This window comes from Gallinula chloropus, assembly GCF_964237585.1.
Source record: "Gallinula chloropus genome assembly, chromosome: 5".
NCBI lineage: Eukaryota > Metazoa > Chordata > Aves > Gruiformes > Rallidae > Gallinula > Gallinula chloropus.
In genome coordinates this window covers 32500854-32518268 of record NC_140090.1, presented here as the reverse complement: position 1 = coordinate 32518268, position 17415 = coordinate 32500854, and the positions used below count along the sequence as shown (strand labels likewise).

Here is a 17415-nt window from a genome sequence, read left to right as displayed (position 1 = left end):
AGCATTCTAGAAGTTTCTTGGAATCCCAAAAGAGAAAGGGCATACTCAAAGAGTAAGGATGCACCTATGGCTATTAAACATCCAAGATACACTCCCTGGCTCTCTAAATTTCTAACAGCTGAAAAAATATGCTGTGGAAGTATTTCTTCATGACTGCTCTGTACTTGTAATGTTTTTCATAAGCAGTTTATAAAGAAAGGCCGCTGCTGCACTCTGTATTCTTCTTCCCTGCCCCTGCCACCCTCCCCCCAGCCCATATGGATCTTCTGGCAGGAAGAGGAAATCTGCCAACTTGACAGGGAAGAAAGTGAGTCATAGCCATTTCTTCCCTTTGCACTAGTCCCCACATGGCATTTTCTCATTTTTTGGTGTATCTGTCAAGGATGGTCATTACAACAACTCAAAAAAAACATTTAGTTAAACCTAGCTTTCTCATTGTCACTTTAACTTAGGGCAATTTAGATTTCTCATGTGTAGAATGAAAACAGTTTAGAGATTCGTCCTGAAAACTGACTGGTGGAGTTTTGTTATATTTGTTATATTACTGGAGGGAGTGTACTCTCCATTATAACCTCCCCCAAGATTAATATGATGTTAACCAGCTTTTGCTCACAATTAGAAAGTGTATAAATTGTAAGGGAATAAGATCAGTGTGGAAACGTTTCAAGCTCTTTAATCGTTCTTTCCAGTACGAGAACTTTTACAACAATTACCGTTACCTTTAGCACTAAACAATAGTCTGTCGGGGCTTTGTACTTGTTCCGATAGTCCTGCCCATAGTAAACATTGACATGATCCAGCTGCAGAAAGCACACGAGATCCCGTGAGACCTATAAAGAAAATATCAAATAAATCACAAAACCACACACACTGAGGAAATCTTAATTAGTGTTAAGATCCAATCTAGTTAAGGTCTCCTATTAGCTTAAATCTACTAGTTTAACTACTAATATAAGAAAGAGATACAGCTGTGCACAAACTCTTGCATTAGACATTCATTATTAACCAGTCATTAATAACCAGTATACCCTTTTCCAAATTCAGTCTATTCTTTTTAGTTTTTACCTGCCATTTTGACCGACACTACTAAGGTTCATTTAGAGTATCAGGAGAAGCTAAACAGGATTGGTTGACTGGGAACTTTTTAACAGCTGTTGGTTACATTTAATCTTGGTAATAATCAAGGTGTCCAAGTTCCATTGTGACTGTGAGTAAAATTCTACTGATTTTTGGCAAGGATTGTAGGGTACTGAATTTCAACAGGCTATACTGCATGTAGTGTTTAGATGCAGCAGAACACTGTGGAAAGAATATCGGAGATGTATCCAGCTCTAAAGGAAACTGATGTGCTGACAGAGATTTCCTCTTCATTGTCAGCTGTGTGGGAAGTAGACTTCCAGTACTGGGGATCAGTTGATGATGTCAAGACTGACGGATTCATGCACAACTTGAACCCAGAGCAGTTCAGCCTTGAAGCTAGTTTTCAGCATTTTCAGCAGTTTTCTATTCACTTTTCGTTATTAATACTCACAGAACAGTGGTGACACTGAGGAAACAGCATTATACATAGCAGCTTCAAAAAACAGCACAAATTGGTCAAAAGGAATCCTATTTATATAAACTCACTGAAGCAAAGAAATTATGCGCACTGATTGTAGAATTGGTCTGATGTTTTATGATTGGCATTTGTAATGCAAGTCAGTCCCTCATCTGAATTCTGCTGGAGAAAAGACAGCCTCTTAACTGCACAGCTAACTCCATGCTCACTCACAAAGCTGACCTTTGTCATCTTGTATTTGAAGCTGGGTTACATGCTTCACATCAAGGGCTATCACAGCAATTTCAACAATAAAAGCTGCACTTGTAATTAAGGGATGGAGCACTAGGCAACACACAGGTAAGCCAAAATTTAAGGCTGACTCTTGCAGCCATAACTTACTAACAATAAACAATTTGGGAAATTGCTTTTACAGAACATACCTTTGCCTTCCCTTTAGGGACATAGTAGATTCCAGAAGCTCGAAGAAGAAAGTAGCGTTTCTTCCAAGACTTCTTACCATCCTCTTTCAGCCACAAAACCCCCTCAATCTCTGGCACTGTCACAGAACTTCCACAGAAGCATTCCTGCCAATAAACACAGTAGTTTGGGAAGAGAGAAAGCCAGAACATAGAGCAGGCAGTAGTTTGCTCTTAATGACCAAAATTCTGAAATTCTTCATGTAAGGAATGCTCACATAACAGGGACAGGTCTTTTTTACATGATTTACTATGAATTAGAGATTAAATGCAGAAGCTATAAAGAAACTCAAACACAACAGGGGATCTTGTAATTTCCTCAGGGCACGAATGACAACAAAAACATTAGCAGCTCCTTATCAGTAATAGATCTCCCAGTGACATTACTGGCTTTGTAGTCACAGGTCACCTTACAGATAAAGTCTCAAAAGCCTAACTATACAAAAAATCTAATTACACAGCCACCAGATACAGCTATAATTAATTTCATTAGTACTTCGTTGCTATTAACTGCCAACCCTATAAATAGAACCTTAATAGAAGTTACAAAGAGCTAACAGAGGAAAACAAATGCTTTAAATACACTCCAGATTAATAAGCATCACAGAGGTTTAATGAGTAATCCTAGAAGATAGAAAGAATTAGAATTACAACATGCACGTCATGGCTTCAAGCATGTTTTTGATCCACTGTATTCACATAACCACTTATTAAACCCCATATTAATAATATACTAAGAGCATTCATATGCTACTCATAAGTGAAAATGTTTTGATTATAATTCAAAATTAAATACAAAAATACCTCTTTTTTTGTAACTATTGAAAACATAATTATTATTCAGAAAATCAAGTGGAAGTTATGACACCAGCATGGGTATGTCTCTACAAAAATGTCACAGAAGCCATTCAGTTTTCAGCTTTTGGAGGCCAAGTTTACTGTTTGCTTCACACTTTCTGGTTCTCCTTAGTTCTATAAACTGTTTCAAGTGTTCGGTATTAATTGGCTTTCTTCTCTGTCACTGCTTTTTAAAATTTAGTATTTGTTCATTTATTTTAAAATATAATATAAACAACTTTTAACTACTTTCTTACTGTCAAACTTTAAAACATTAACATCATTAGATCATTCACTGAATAAGTGCTATGGAATTTTGTAGGGAATCATCATTTGGAGAGTACTAGTAAAATACCTACCACCACAGGTCCAAACCAAAGTGACTATTCTGCAAATTTCAACTGGTTGTAGCCACAGTTAGAGGCAAGCTCATTTTGAATATCTCTGTGTATGGTTACATACATGTGTCTAGTTATTTATCAATACCTAAATAATTTCAGCTATTAAACAAAGACACCTTTTTATTAACTGATCATATTTGAAACAGTGTAACATCAAAATAGCCACCTCAAACACAACATACTCCACTCACAGTTGTGCCAGAATTACATTCAGCTCCATCCATCAATTTCAATCACCACAAGGTTTTAGAGTTGACTGAAATGACTAGTATACCCTTTCTGTTTGCACTCTTACCTCTAGCAGCACTTCTTTATTTCTGTCTGCCATCTCAGAGGTTTCTTTCTTCCCCAGAAGATAGTTCTGTAACAAGAGAAAGCTTAATATTTCTATAGGCATTCTGAAGTCAAGCCAAATAACATTTCTCATCTAACTTACTTCAGCAGTAAGAAAAGACAGTCGTTATCCTATCCAAGAACAATACATTAATTGAACAAACCTTTGTAGTCCTATTGAAACTGTCAGGCCTCTAAATAATACATGGAATGAAGTTATAATCCCCTTTTCCAGAAGTATCAATCATTCCATACTCTTAAGTTACAGCTTCAAAACAACATTGTCTTGGCTTTCTACATAACAACAGCTGCCTGGTACAATGTATCCACAAGTGAAAATACTATGAATTTGAAAAATTCCACACTGAAAATATTTTGTTTAAAACAGAGATCTTGAAAACTTGTAACATACCACCTTTATTTATGTGTTCAAAGCATGACACAAAGAAGCATTTACTTCCTTCCACCTCACCCTGAGAGATTTGCTGAATAACAATGTATTTTTGTTAGGAATTACTAAATACTCAATTGTCTTCTTAAAAGCAACTAACTACGCATAGGCACAGTATATTATTTAGTAAGCTTTTTTACAACTCTTCTTCAACTTGGAAAGGACTGGGACAATGAAAATATTCAGCTTCCCAACCCCTAGCTCTATATACTGGAAAAATACCAATATTCATAAACTTTAGCCAGTTTCAGGAGAAATATTTGGGTTTTGCTGGTACTACACATTTTGTTGACAGTGCCTACTGCATGTAGAAATTACTACATAGAAGCCATACAGACGTAAAAATAATCTAAACCCCTAAAAGGGAATACATTAGGTAAAAGTTAAGAGAAAGATCAAGTGATACTATATCCAGTTTTTTTCAAGTCAAATTCTTCAGAAAGACAGACACCTTCCGTTTTTCTGTTTCGTTTCCTCTGCTGCCTCACAGTACTGGGCTGCTGCTGGGTATTGAAACTGCAGCTAATATTTAGGAAGAGAGGCCTTTGAGGCCATTTGAGAGAGAAATGGGCTTTTGCTATCCTAGTCAGGGAACAGGGGAAACAGGTGAATAGAGGGCAGGTCCCAAGTTCCACACAGAAGGGGGGACACTCTCTTCACTTGCCATTTGACTGTGGAGTAGCTATTCTCTTCCCCTTTTTGCCAGCAATGTAAGAATGTGAAGAGTCACTGCTATTAGTAGTATCTGTCAACACTCTTCTTGCCTATTTACATATTCGAACAGCACTAAGTATTGGTGTAAATGCCACAAAATTGGTTGCCCCAATCTCTGTTAAAATTACTCATGAACACATCAGCAAACAGATTGCTTCAGCTCTAGGTTTCTTGCTAGGGGCTTGATTTTATGCCGATGACAGTGTGGATGTGCAGAGTGCTGAAATGAAAAGTTGCCTGGCATTTTAACACACACACACACACACACACACACACACACACAAGTACCAAAATAAAGGTACAGAAATGAATGCTACCACAAAAGTAGGAAGCTGCAGTCAGGTGTGTGCACCCGCGCACACCACGGGGCTCAGGCGTCATTACCTGGGGGTTCTTGAACAGCGCGTATTTCTCGATGCGCTCCACAAACATCAGCTTGTTTTGACTATCTCTTGTCCAGTTCAGAAGGTTTTCAACTAGATTTTCATGATCTTCAAAAATCCTTTCTGCAGCCACAACAAGACAGAAAATACATTTAAATCTGGCACATTTTGTGATAGAAACTATTCTGCGGCCACATCTGTGAGACAAAGCATGTATGGGCAAAACAAAGTTCAAGGTCTACTAAAAGGGGGAAGAAGAAACTTACACTCAGAAACTTAAAGGACTCAGTCAACTTTCAGACATGCCTGATTTAATTTTACACATACATTTCCTCAACATTCTCACTTCCCTTTCTTCAGGCTTCTATGAAGTGTTTGTTGTCTTTTTTCAGCTGACAAAGCCTACCACCCTACCACGGACACAGCAGCCTCAAACGACCCCGTTTCAAATGTGATGAGTACAAATAAGGTACCCCTCCTCTCTTTCTTCCATTAGGAACACATCAAACCCAAGAGACTCAGTGACATTGACAAAATTTCTATATTCCACCTTAGAATTTTGACATGCTTTTAATACAAATGGAAAACAACTCCAACATTCCCAGATCATTCTGAAATGTCATTTGTGAGCTTTATTTCCTAAATGAACATTTACTACAACAATCACCAGGATAATGAATATTACAAAGACAAGAATTTAAAACATTCTGAGGATTTATATTACATCAAAATATAAGAATTAAATGTTTATAACTATTACTTACCCATTTGCAATTCAGAGATGGTTTCCACCAATGACCAGTCTAAACTGTAACCACAGTGTGATTTGTCCATTAGATTGTCTAATACTTGTCTCACTGTCTGCCTTTCATCTACCATCATTGTTTTTGAGCTGTCATCAGACATGTGGACTCTGATCACCAGCTATTAAGCAGAAAATTAGGAAAAAAAAGACAGGTTTCCAACATTTCAAATTAAAACATGTTTTTTAAGATCTTATTTCTTATTTGTGTTAAGTAGCATAAAATATTAAGTTCAATCAAAACACTTCCTCAGAACTTAAAAGCCATAAATCATGTCAAGATTTGTAACATGAGCACTTAACAAGATACTGTTCTTCTTCAGTTTAAGAGAGTTAATATAATGGTCTTCCCAATATAACAACAACATGCTTTAGTTGTGTGTTAAGGAGGAAAAAAAAATCCCTTCCACCAAAGGGTGGTGTTCTGATCAATAATGTGTCATTGTGACAATTTTTCTCACATGCCTTGGTGCAATACAGACGTAGAGTTCTGCACAAACTTTTATAGAATCAGACTTGCACTTTAAGCTTTCTGCCTGCTTCCTCCACGACTACGTAAACAATATAACCTATACTTAATCTTCTTTTTCTGAGGAGTATGAAGTGTTTGTGAGAAAGAAATTTGCTTTTAAAGAACAGTGGCTTTAAAGAGGTCACTGTTCAGCAAGAAAAATGCAGCCATTTTTTTTAACCAAAAAAAATTAAGGAAATAGATTCTTCTTGACAATTATGCTTCCTCTTTCTTTTTTCTCAGCTGGCAAGTTAAAATGTACGAGTTGTAATATAGTGGTTGGCCTGTTAATTTCTGTCTTCCAGCCAGGACAGTTTTTCAGCTTTTGATATATAAATACTAATGTAAAAGGCATTTTAATCTACCAAAATCTCCAAATATACTAAAAATGCTAAATTTAAAGGCAACACTTTAATTTCTTTAATAGTGCAGATGTCTGTAGCCTGAAATGCTTGTATTCCATTTCTCACTGGAAAATTCTGCTACGCATAATGGGAAGTGTTGTAAAAAAACCAGACCCTAATTTTAACTATGGGACTGCTTAATATACAAAGACAATCTCAGGAGGCTGGACCTTCATTTCAGCTCTGGGTAGAAGCTGGCAAAGTCTTCTCAACGTGCACTGCTGTAAAATAAGCTATTCCTTAAGAAAAGCAATGGTATTCCATATGCTATGATCTTCTTAGTAACATCTGGTCTAGATGAGAAAGTACATTATCACTCAAGATCAGAACACTACAGTATTCCTATTTTATTTAGGGCAACAGACACAAATGGGAAGAATTTTGTTGGTATTTTCCAGGTGAATATGAATAAAACAAAGATCTTACAAACCAGTAGAAATAGTTTACCTTTTTTACTTGTGCCTCTTTAATCTTCTCTAACGCAACCCTAATCTTCTCAGCTTTGAGTTTCGCAGCCTGTTCCTCCTAAGGGGACACAACACACAGAATTCCATTTAACACAAATGTCAGTCTGGTTTTAGTGGATTTAAATTTGGGTTACTGTGCTTTAAAACACGAACTGACATGCTGATTTACCTACCTATAAATCCTCAACTATCTCTTAATGAGGAAGATGACCACTTCTTTTAAGACAGTAAGTGTCTCTTTCTCTATATAAATATAAAACTTTTAGAAATACAAATGCCTTTATCTCCAAAAGAACAAAATAGAGGTATATATTCTGCATACACACAGTTGGAATTTCTCTGTTCTTCAGTATTGCAAGTAGCCTTGTACATTACTACATAACATTTTCTTCATATCATGTATTTACAGTCATAGATTTGGACAACACATATTTAATAAGAGTGTACAACTGAGTACACCCGATAGATTTTTGGCTGATCAATATAAAACATAAAATAGCACACTGAGAAGTATCAGAATTTTACAGCAAACAAAGTATGGAAAACAAATCCTGTAAATAGGATTCCACACTACGTGAATTGATTTGGAAGACTTTTAATCCCTTTGCAGTAAGTAGCTTGAATGCTCCCTTTATTTTTACTAAATCCAGGCTATGTTTCTCCTTGCTTTATATATTTTAAGAAACATAAAGCAAACAAGCACTCTTTTCTTTGATGGTCTTTTAAGTAATCTCTTTTTGTTACAGTTGGAAATCCATTCAAAATTCAGATAATTTAAATTTATTCTTTCTGTTGATACTAAAGAAAACTCTATATTGGAAGACGACCAGAACTGCTTTTGAATTTCTTAAGTTTCTTGGTATTTCTATTGAAAGTGGATTTGAAATACACAGCTAAACAAGCAGCCATTCTTTTTAAGATGCAATATGCAGGTTTCATGTTTTAGAAATCTTAAATTGTGGATGTTCATTGCGACCAATATCGAAAAGCATCGTGATGATTTTAAAAATTCTAAACCAAACACAGAAAACAAACAAATCCCCTACAAAATATTTTAAAAAACATTAGAAAAGAAAAACTAAGATTTTTCTTGGATCAAAAGTAGCACAGCCCATCACAATGACACCCAGCATGCCACAGATATTTAGTTCTGCATTGCTTCCTTGTATGAATGCAACTTGTGATTTCTTTACCATGTGTGTAGATGGTTCCTTTTCTTGTAAAAGTCAAGATGCAGCTATCCTGAAATTCAGAGTTTAAGTTTTCCACTTCTCAGTGATTTACGAATATTCTTATCAACTGCTAAAGGATATTCCCTATACTACTTGTACTCTTACTTAGCTTTTGCTCCCTCATACCTGTGACCATACTATGCACTAGAAAAAAAAAATCATCTAGACAGGACAACAGGCTGCCTCGTGAGAAATATAATCCTTCTTAATAAAATGGACCAGTAAATTGAAACAACAACCAGAAGTAATGTAAACTTGAAACATTATCTGGGAACTCAATTACCTAAGAACGTAGGTTTCTATTAGTCTCCCACCACAATTATGGTGGTATCATATAGCACAGAATGGTTAAATCAGGTTAACGTTCCAGATTTAAAGAAGTGCCATGATACCAAGATTCATTTAAATGTAATTCACAGCTGGAATACTAAAATATTCTTCTTCCTTACAATTAACCATTTTAATCTGTAGAAATAAATTATTACTGAAAACCAAGGTTTTAAATACTTGGAAGTTCCTAACCAGGACGCTGTGAACCTGAACGTTACGAGATCGGCGAGAGAAAAAGACTTTTTTTTAAAAAAAAAAATCACACATTTGGAGAAACCAATTTATAGTTCAAAAAAGCTGGTCATTAATCCAACCATAAACCTTTATTGCTGTACAAAAGGTAACAGCACATTTAGTTTTGCTCTTCACTGAAGTCAAGCAGCACCATTTTCCACCCCATTTGACTGTAGACCTGTGCAATGCATCTATCTATAAGAAACCCCAGTAGCAGCACTTTTCAGCCACAGCGCACAGGCACATGCAGCAACGAGGCAGCAAAGCAACAAGGAGTCAGCTGGCAGGCTCTCATATAGCTGTATCAACACAGTTGAGATCTCAACTGATCTCACAGCCTGTAATTCATCATTCCCTAAAACACTTCAAACTATAAATGCATAGACCAAAAAAGATTCTGAGGATTTACTATTTTAACGCCTACCAATTACGTTACATCTCCCACTCCCTTTTAGTGTGGGTCCAGAGATCAGGATTTCTTAAACTTTACTAAAGTTTAACAAAGTTGGTTTAATTTTAAATAAAATTCACAATTACAATTCTAAAAATAAGAACCAGTTTCAACCAGCAACAATTTATAGAAAGAGGTCTGAATCTACTTACTGGAAATGCAGAGAGGAAATGGAAGCAAGAATTGGAAATTTCTGAAAGTACATAGTAGTCAAGGATTTTAAAATATTAAAATTTTCATAGAATCATAGAATCATAGAATTGTAGGGGCTGGAAGGGACCTCAAGAGATCATCGGGTCCAACCCCCCTGCCACTGCTTTATAGTTAGTGTTCAGGCCGCTGTTTATCACATCAGTAATGATGCAACATCACTGGAGCAGGAAGAGTAACTATTTTAATTACTTAATAAAATAATTTAATAACTAAAGAATTCTTCAGAATTCGCAACACTATTTCTCTCCTAATGGTGCAAGAAAACAGCCATCCACATCCATTCCTCATCAAAGCCACCCCAAAACTGCACCCAGACACAAACACCAGCTCTCTTCTCCCCTATACATGGAACCAAGAAAACTCTTTGACGGGAGGAAGCATGTACTAAACTAACAACATATTAAACTAACAACATTTTTTATTGCACACAAGAAAAAGGTGACAGGTGGTGGAGAGAGACAACTTAACTGTAAATGATTCAACACCACAAACCAACAAGGAAAAAACGTGGAGTTCAATCACATTTCACTTAGGTATTCATTTCCCCTTTGGCAGTAAACAAGTTAAGTCACCCAAGGGTCAGATATATGCACATAAATGGCAGGACTGTTGCCTAGGTCATGGTTTCTCAAGTGGCATATACCAATGTAAATCCCTGACACAGCTGATACACCTCCCTCACACAGCATTACTTCTCAGTTACAGCAGTCACAGAGCTGCTGTGGCCACACACACAATTCAGGGAGGTCTGGTTGAAACTTAAATCAGCAGAAAGGTTCAGCAGAATCCACTCACTCCTCGATAAGACTACTTTCGTGGTCAGGTACACGCTATGGAAAAACATAAAGGTAATACATATGTATACCCACATACATTAATGACTTTCCTTTCTATTTTTATAACAAAACTTGATTTTTGTAATTTTAGCCTATGCTGGAATACTGGAAAGAATGACCACAAAGAATAAAAATAGAGTTAAGATTTCCTTATTAAAACAACTGTCAGTGTCTCCTGCATCAGTTTCCAGTTAAAAGTGTAGTTAAATATATCCTGTGTTTTAACATTAAATATGTGAGATGTGGGCTCTGACTGAGCTGACCTTGATCAAATGACTTCATGCCTCACATTTCTATGTTGGGGTTTTAATTTTTGTTTCACTGTACATTTTTAAAGTGTCATTAACTGATGCCTTTTGCAGAGATGACAGGCAGAATGGAAAAAAGGCAGAAAACAAATCACTTAAAGGTTACAGTACATAAGAAAGCTAGTAATTAAATGGTAAGAGGTAAATGACAAAGTCCACATTTCACTTATCAGGGTAGATACACAGATCACAAGATGTGCAAAAGAAGGAATTTCTTTTATGTTTAGTGTTTGATATTTTGTCTCTGAAGTGTTTCTTTGAATGCAGGTAAGAAGGTAACTAAATACACACATAGCATTGACTTCTGAAGGACCAGAAGCAAACTTGTTCTGTCCCATCATCCAGATCTGTAATAAAGATGTCAGGGGACTGGACTCATCACCGACCCCGCTGATACGCTGCTAGTTACTGCCCTCCAATTAGACTTGAAGCCACTGATCATCATCCTCCAGACCCAGCCATTCAGCCAGTTTTCAGTCCACATCAATGTCCACTTATCCCATCCATCCACAGCTTATCTACAAGCGTTAGGCTGAGTGAAAAACAGTGCCAAGATGATGCATCGGAGTGGTGCATAAACTGGGCAGCAACTGGATCAGTGTTGAGGAGTAGATTTGGTATGTGCCAGAACCAGGTGACTTAGTCCAAGATAGAGTCAGGAATTTAGGTTAGTGATTATCCCACCATCCAGATCATTAATTGAGGTGTTGACCCTCTGGAGTGCACTACTAGTTAATGGCCTACAACTAGACTTTGTGCAATTTTGAAGGTATGCTTCAAGGTATGGCAGAATATAATCTTTTTCAGCAGGGACATACATTCTGCTGTCCCTCTGAAAGAATACCTGAAGTAAATATGACAAAGCTAGTAGCAGTGAATAAAAAAAACCCAAAATACATCTGCAGAAAGTTTCAGTGGCTCTTTACCCCTTTACCTATTATCTTCCTGTTTGCTTCTGAATAGAACCTGTCTGCACCAGCTTTACGCCAGGTTTCTCCTGGGACTACCTAAGGCAAATAATTATCAGATAAAAGGTCCTAGATCTGGGACCAGAAAAAGCAAGAAAGGGACACACACACACACACCCATCAAAAGAAACAAAACAGAACAAAAATAAACCTCCCAAAATGACCCCCAAACCCAACCAGGCAGGAAAAGAGGGCTTAGAAACCATGGTAAGGATGTTTGAGATGAGGCACTAAGACTAACTGGTAAGGAGGTTTAGCTGGACAAAAAGCTTGACGGATATTCTGAACAGCGCAGAAACAGACTGAGAACACAGACTGTGTGAGTGACAATGTATCCACAACAGCTTATTATAACTCATTCCAAGACAAAGGTGACATTAAAACAACACAGAAACATCACAATAATCACAGTGGATTTGTACAAAGCAGCTTGTTGAATAAAAAATTTATATAGTAATTTTCAATGCTGCACAAAACCCTGCTACTAACCACCTATATCCTTTCTGTGGCTTTCAGGTGTGGCCATCACAACTTCCTCAAAAACTGATTGCAGGAGGCTGAAGTTTTCAGATTGTGCTCACATGCTTTGCAGATGAAAAATAGTTTGTTGTCTTTTTAAATGGCATTAAAAGAAAGTCAAACAGATGCTTCATTCAAGAATGAGGACATCTGAATCAAATTGATCTAAGATGCATGAAGCTAAATTCACATCTAATTTATTTAAAGGTCTGAAGGCATTACAGTGTGCAAGTAACCAAAATCTACACACCAGGGAAACCAACATTCATAAGAAGAGTATTTGCCTTTCAGGTCAACAAGAAAAGAATGAAGTACTAGCTATTTGGGAATAGAAGGCACAACATTCTTTCTTTTCTGCAGATGTTCCCATACATATCTGAAGCATTACATCATTAAACCACTATCATTTGGCTTCCTGAATGTAGTTTCAACTTTACATGCATCAGAATGGTAGAAGAAATGGTAACAGCAAAAGCTGTTTTCGTTTTCGTCTTTTCGTTTTCCTGTACCAAGCTGGGATATATTTGAGCTGTGAATACTCTCTCAAAATTATCTGTACATACTCTATACTTCATAGCCATAAGCTTAATTTTCAGTATTCATCTGATGGCTTAATTAAAACTCCATTGGGAAACAAGTTTGCAAATTTGACATCAAAGATACATTGCTCTAATTTCAATATTCGGTAACTTCTCTGATACACTTTCAGGTCATTCTGTTTTCAAAAAAAAAACCAAAAAAAAGGGGGGGGGGATTGAATGCTATATGAACAGTAAGACATGGAATTATGTGTTTTGTGATGAAGAGAAAATGAAGAGACCACGACTAAGAGACCATCTGCTGTGCTGAGATCTGCTCTGTGCTGCAACAGAAACTTTGTGTGTTTGTAACACAAAAGGAATCTGGTCTATGACCAGAATTTTTACTATTAGTTACTTTACCAGAGGACAAAAACTATATTAACATTCCACCAAAATGTCCCTAGTCTAAATATAAGAGGTCAACAGATCAAAGAAGCGGAAGAACAGATGAAGCAATAAGACACTAAGAAATAACTGAAACACCAGACATACCAGCACAGACCTGCACCATGATCCTACAGTTAACTGATCTACTACCTTGCCACAGTTGCAGGGAAAAGCCCCATTTCTTGGGACTGCTTCTCTCATACTCAAGCTTACATAATGTTACAGCAAGCTGAAGGGATCTAAGCAGCAATTTTCCATTCCATCAATATAATGAATGTATTTCTCTTTGCAGAAGGTCAGAAGAGAGCCAGTAACTATCCATACCAGGACTGTGTGCTCCATAGTCAGAAGTAGATGGTACATCTGTGCTGAGACAGGCCTATGCACTATCCTCAGCACATCAGCATGCTCATCATAAGCATTTGACTCCATGTCCATAAGCCAAGACAAAGACTTGTAAATCCAAACATTTAAATATTAGAATCACTGATATGAGGTAGTTCATGGTCCTATTACACAATGGACTTTATCAATTTGATTTTTTTTTTTTAACTCAAGTTCCATATGCTAGTCAACACTCATCCCATATACAAACCAGAAGGGACAATATGAAAACACAGAGATGGAAGAGAAAATCAGCTGTTAATCTATTTGTAATCAAGCAAGGTTTGCTGGTTTGGTGCCTGTTCGTGTTACTGGGTGTGCAGAGCTAAGGAACTGCGTTTGGAACAAAGAAGAGGTATGGACTTCTACTCTAAGCAAAACAGTCACAAGAGCAGAAAAATACTTGGGTTTGGCTGTTTAGACTCCTCTAGAAGACAGCCTGGAAAACCTACTGTCAAGACGCATGCTGACCATTTTGAGGAGAATGTTAAGGTATTTAAGAAAAAGAAGTTAACTAGTTCTAAACTTTTATTGGAAAATACGACTTATGTCCACACACTATCCTTATTGTTTTGAAGTTGCCAAGGTACACTTTGTGAATTCAGGCTTGCCTGAGGTTTCTCCTCTAGACTGTCTATTTTAGAAAAATAACCCGAAGAGTGGTTTGCAGTAGGTCATACTATTAGACATATCTGACACCTCAGCTACTGAACATTCAAAGTTTTCTCAACGTGAAGCTGTTATGCTCCTTGTGCCAATTTGCTTTTTTACCAAGGAGACTTACAGCTTACTTGAAATCCCTCCCACTCTTGTTTCAAAAGGAAAAATGCATTGAAAATGAAATTCTTAAACTTAATTGGAATTTGCACTTAGTACATTACTAACCTCTTGCCTCTAAAGGAAATTAATTTACAATCAGAATTTGTATAGGGCTCATTAGACCACTGCCTTGCTGAGATATTCTCCCCACATTATATCAAGACACCATTCAAAATGTTAAAAAAAAATCCCATTACTTACTACTTTGTATCTTCAACACAAGAAAACTTATTTTAAGGCTACTACTGCCTTTTAACAGTATTAAATATTCCCATGTACTTTCCACAGCTGTGTATTTTTCTTTCTTTTAAACTAGTGAATGGAAATAGGAATAAAAGAATTTATAGCTCAGTACATTTTCTTTTCAGCTAAAGCATTGTACCTACTGACATGGCTATTAAGAATTTCCCAAGAACTTGAATACTTTGATAAATGCAGAAACAAACAATAAAATTCAACGGTTAAAAGCACCTTGTACAATCAGGAAAATCACCTATGCAAATGCAGAAGTTCTCAGATAGGGCAGGAGAAGCATTGCACACACCAAATGCATTCTTTCTACATAGAAATAGTCACATACAGGTGGAAAGAAGAAGCATCACCTTGGTCAGCAAATGAGAAGGCTTTCCTGCAATGTTTCTCAGAAGGAGGGAGGTTTCCCTGTCCAAATAGGAGTGCTTGTGCAGAAAGAAAGAGAAAGAACATAAGTCAAAAGAAGTCAGTATAGTAATTTTATAGTGTCTTGATTACAGAAGATAAAGTAAAGTTTAAGGAAAAAAAAAAACCAACAAAAAAACACCACACCCTACATCATCACTTTATTTCCCTCCCATAAACACATGAACATTCCCAAACACTACAAGGCTAACACACTAGTGTAAAAGCAGTTGTATTAATAGAGGACACATTTTAATCTTCCCTTGTACAAAAAGTCACACAACAGAGTTAAAAAAAAAAAATTGCTTACCTGCTACTGGTTTCTTTTCTGCAAGAAACAACTTATTTTTAAAGACATTTAGAACTATAAAAGAAAACATGCATTTACAATGCTTTTCAAAATCCAGCCCAGTCTTCTAAAACTAAATGTTCTACTTTTATTATGCAAACATATGCAAGCAGAAAGCCACTAAAAACTGGCTAAAAATCCTGGACACAAGGAACTGGTTTCATGCTTTCTACACTGACTGCTGCTTCTATAGCTAAAGAAAAAAGACATTACTACAATAATTCGAACCTGACCTTTTTTAAAAACAAAAAAAGCACAAAACCCCCCACCAAAACAAAAAAGATTTAAGTCTCTCTCTTCCATTGTACAGGTCAAATGACATATTCCAGTAAATTTAAAACAAATCCCTGTATTTCTCCTGGAAGAGGGGTCAGCAAAAAATGTTTTTAATCTGCTTAAAATGTAGTAGCAGCTAGTAGAGAAGAACTTCTCAAAAGGCAAAAATCAGTTCATGACTGTTAACAGCGATTATCTTCTCCACCTTCTGTTAACAGAGGAACAAAACCATCAGCCCACGGGAATTGGCAGAACCACAGTCAGAAATCTGCTAAGGAAATTAGGTTAATACTGTGGCACTTAAGAGCATTAAGTATATATCCTGTGTACCACCACTCTACTGAAATTTTGTCTCATGTAGCTGCATCTGTCTCTGCCTTATTTGCATTGCCTGGTCTGATGCTGTCTAGAACAAGGCTTCATAACAGAGCAGCCTGCTATACTCTTACTTGCTAGCAGGACAGAATTCCCATCTGCCTCCTGAAAAAAAGAAAGAGACCATATCTACAACTTCATAGAAGGCAATATCAAATAGTCTGGTGAGTACAGTTCCTCCAGGATGAGTCTACCTGATGTGACTGCCATGTGCTGGGATGAGTAATCAGAGCTTGCTGGAGATCCTTAAAAGTCACAGCTCAGAAGAGATTCTACACATCATCTGAAGAAAAACCTCGGCTTCAGCCTAAGCTCTACCTGGTACTTGGCCACTAGTAAGACACAGGTTATGCTACAGACCAAATGAAGATTTTTCACCACCTGTGTCTACATCATATATTTCAGAAGCACAACAGTGCTGCCTAAAAATTTTCCACACCTCAAGCACACACTGAGAAGAAATTTGTGATGCAGGACCCTAAAGGCAAGTTAAGGAAACTCTTTAAAGAGTTTCTTGATAGAGTTCTTGTCAGACATCATGGACTCCAATTAATAAATGTCACACTTTCTTGGCAAATGGAGCACTGTAGTAGAAAGAACATCACACTGTACATTTGCAGCCTCTTTCTTAGGGTCTAGACATTTTCCTTAGCTTAGCAGTCAACAATAGTGCCAGGACAAAGAGGAGACACTGAATTTCTCCTTAAAGGAAATATTATTTTGCTGGAGAACAGTTCTCCAGAGAAGCTCACACCAGACTGTTCAATATTCTTCCCATGGGTCATTTTGATTGTGGTCATTTTGCATTTAAGTACGGTTTCCTCCACAAGGGATTGCCATATATTTCTTATAAAATAACCACTGGGAACTTCATTAATGCTGCTTTGCAGTTGTGCAGCAAAATATGAAAACAGATAGCTACAGGAAAATTATCCAGGAAATCAAGAACAATGGACTTTCATGGGAACAGGTATTGGCCAGAGAAATGTGAAGTAACAGTGTGATGACAACCACCTATGTGAATTTGAGCTGGAAAGACATGTCTAGAATCAAGAAGGCAACAGTTCTTAGCCAGATACCTTTTAGATATGGCTCCTTTGTACTGTGTAACATGTTCTGCACTACTGCAGATACCCAGAAGTCAGAATGAGCAGAAAAGGTGAAGCAACAGGAAAGC

The 17415-nt window shown here is 36.9% G+C and overlaps 1 protein-coding gene across 1 annotated transcript in view; it reads right to left on the bottom strand.

The window, feature by feature from the left end:
• The window catches only part of RAPH1 (Ras association (RalGDS/AF-6) and pleckstrin homology domains 1), a gene marked incomplete at its 3' end in the record, with an annotated part of 83355 nt that overhangs the window by 11449 nt on the left and 54491 nt on the right, over positions 1-17415 (bottom strand). Inside the window, exons 5-11 of the mRNA XM_084264696.1 lie at positions 15184-15258; positions 7300-7377; positions 5900-6059; positions 5137-5258; positions 3550-3615; positions 1981-2124; positions 720-830 (exon numbers count right to left, since the gene is read on the bottom strand). Coding sequence (XP_084120822.1) covers positions 720-830; positions 1981-2124; positions 3550-3615; positions 5137-5258; positions 5900-6059; positions 7300-7377; positions 15184-15258 — 756 coding nt within the window. The remainder of the gene's footprint in view (positions 1-719; positions 831-1980; positions 2125-3549; positions 3616-5136; positions 5259-5899; positions 6060-7299; positions 7378-15183; positions 15259-17415) is intronic.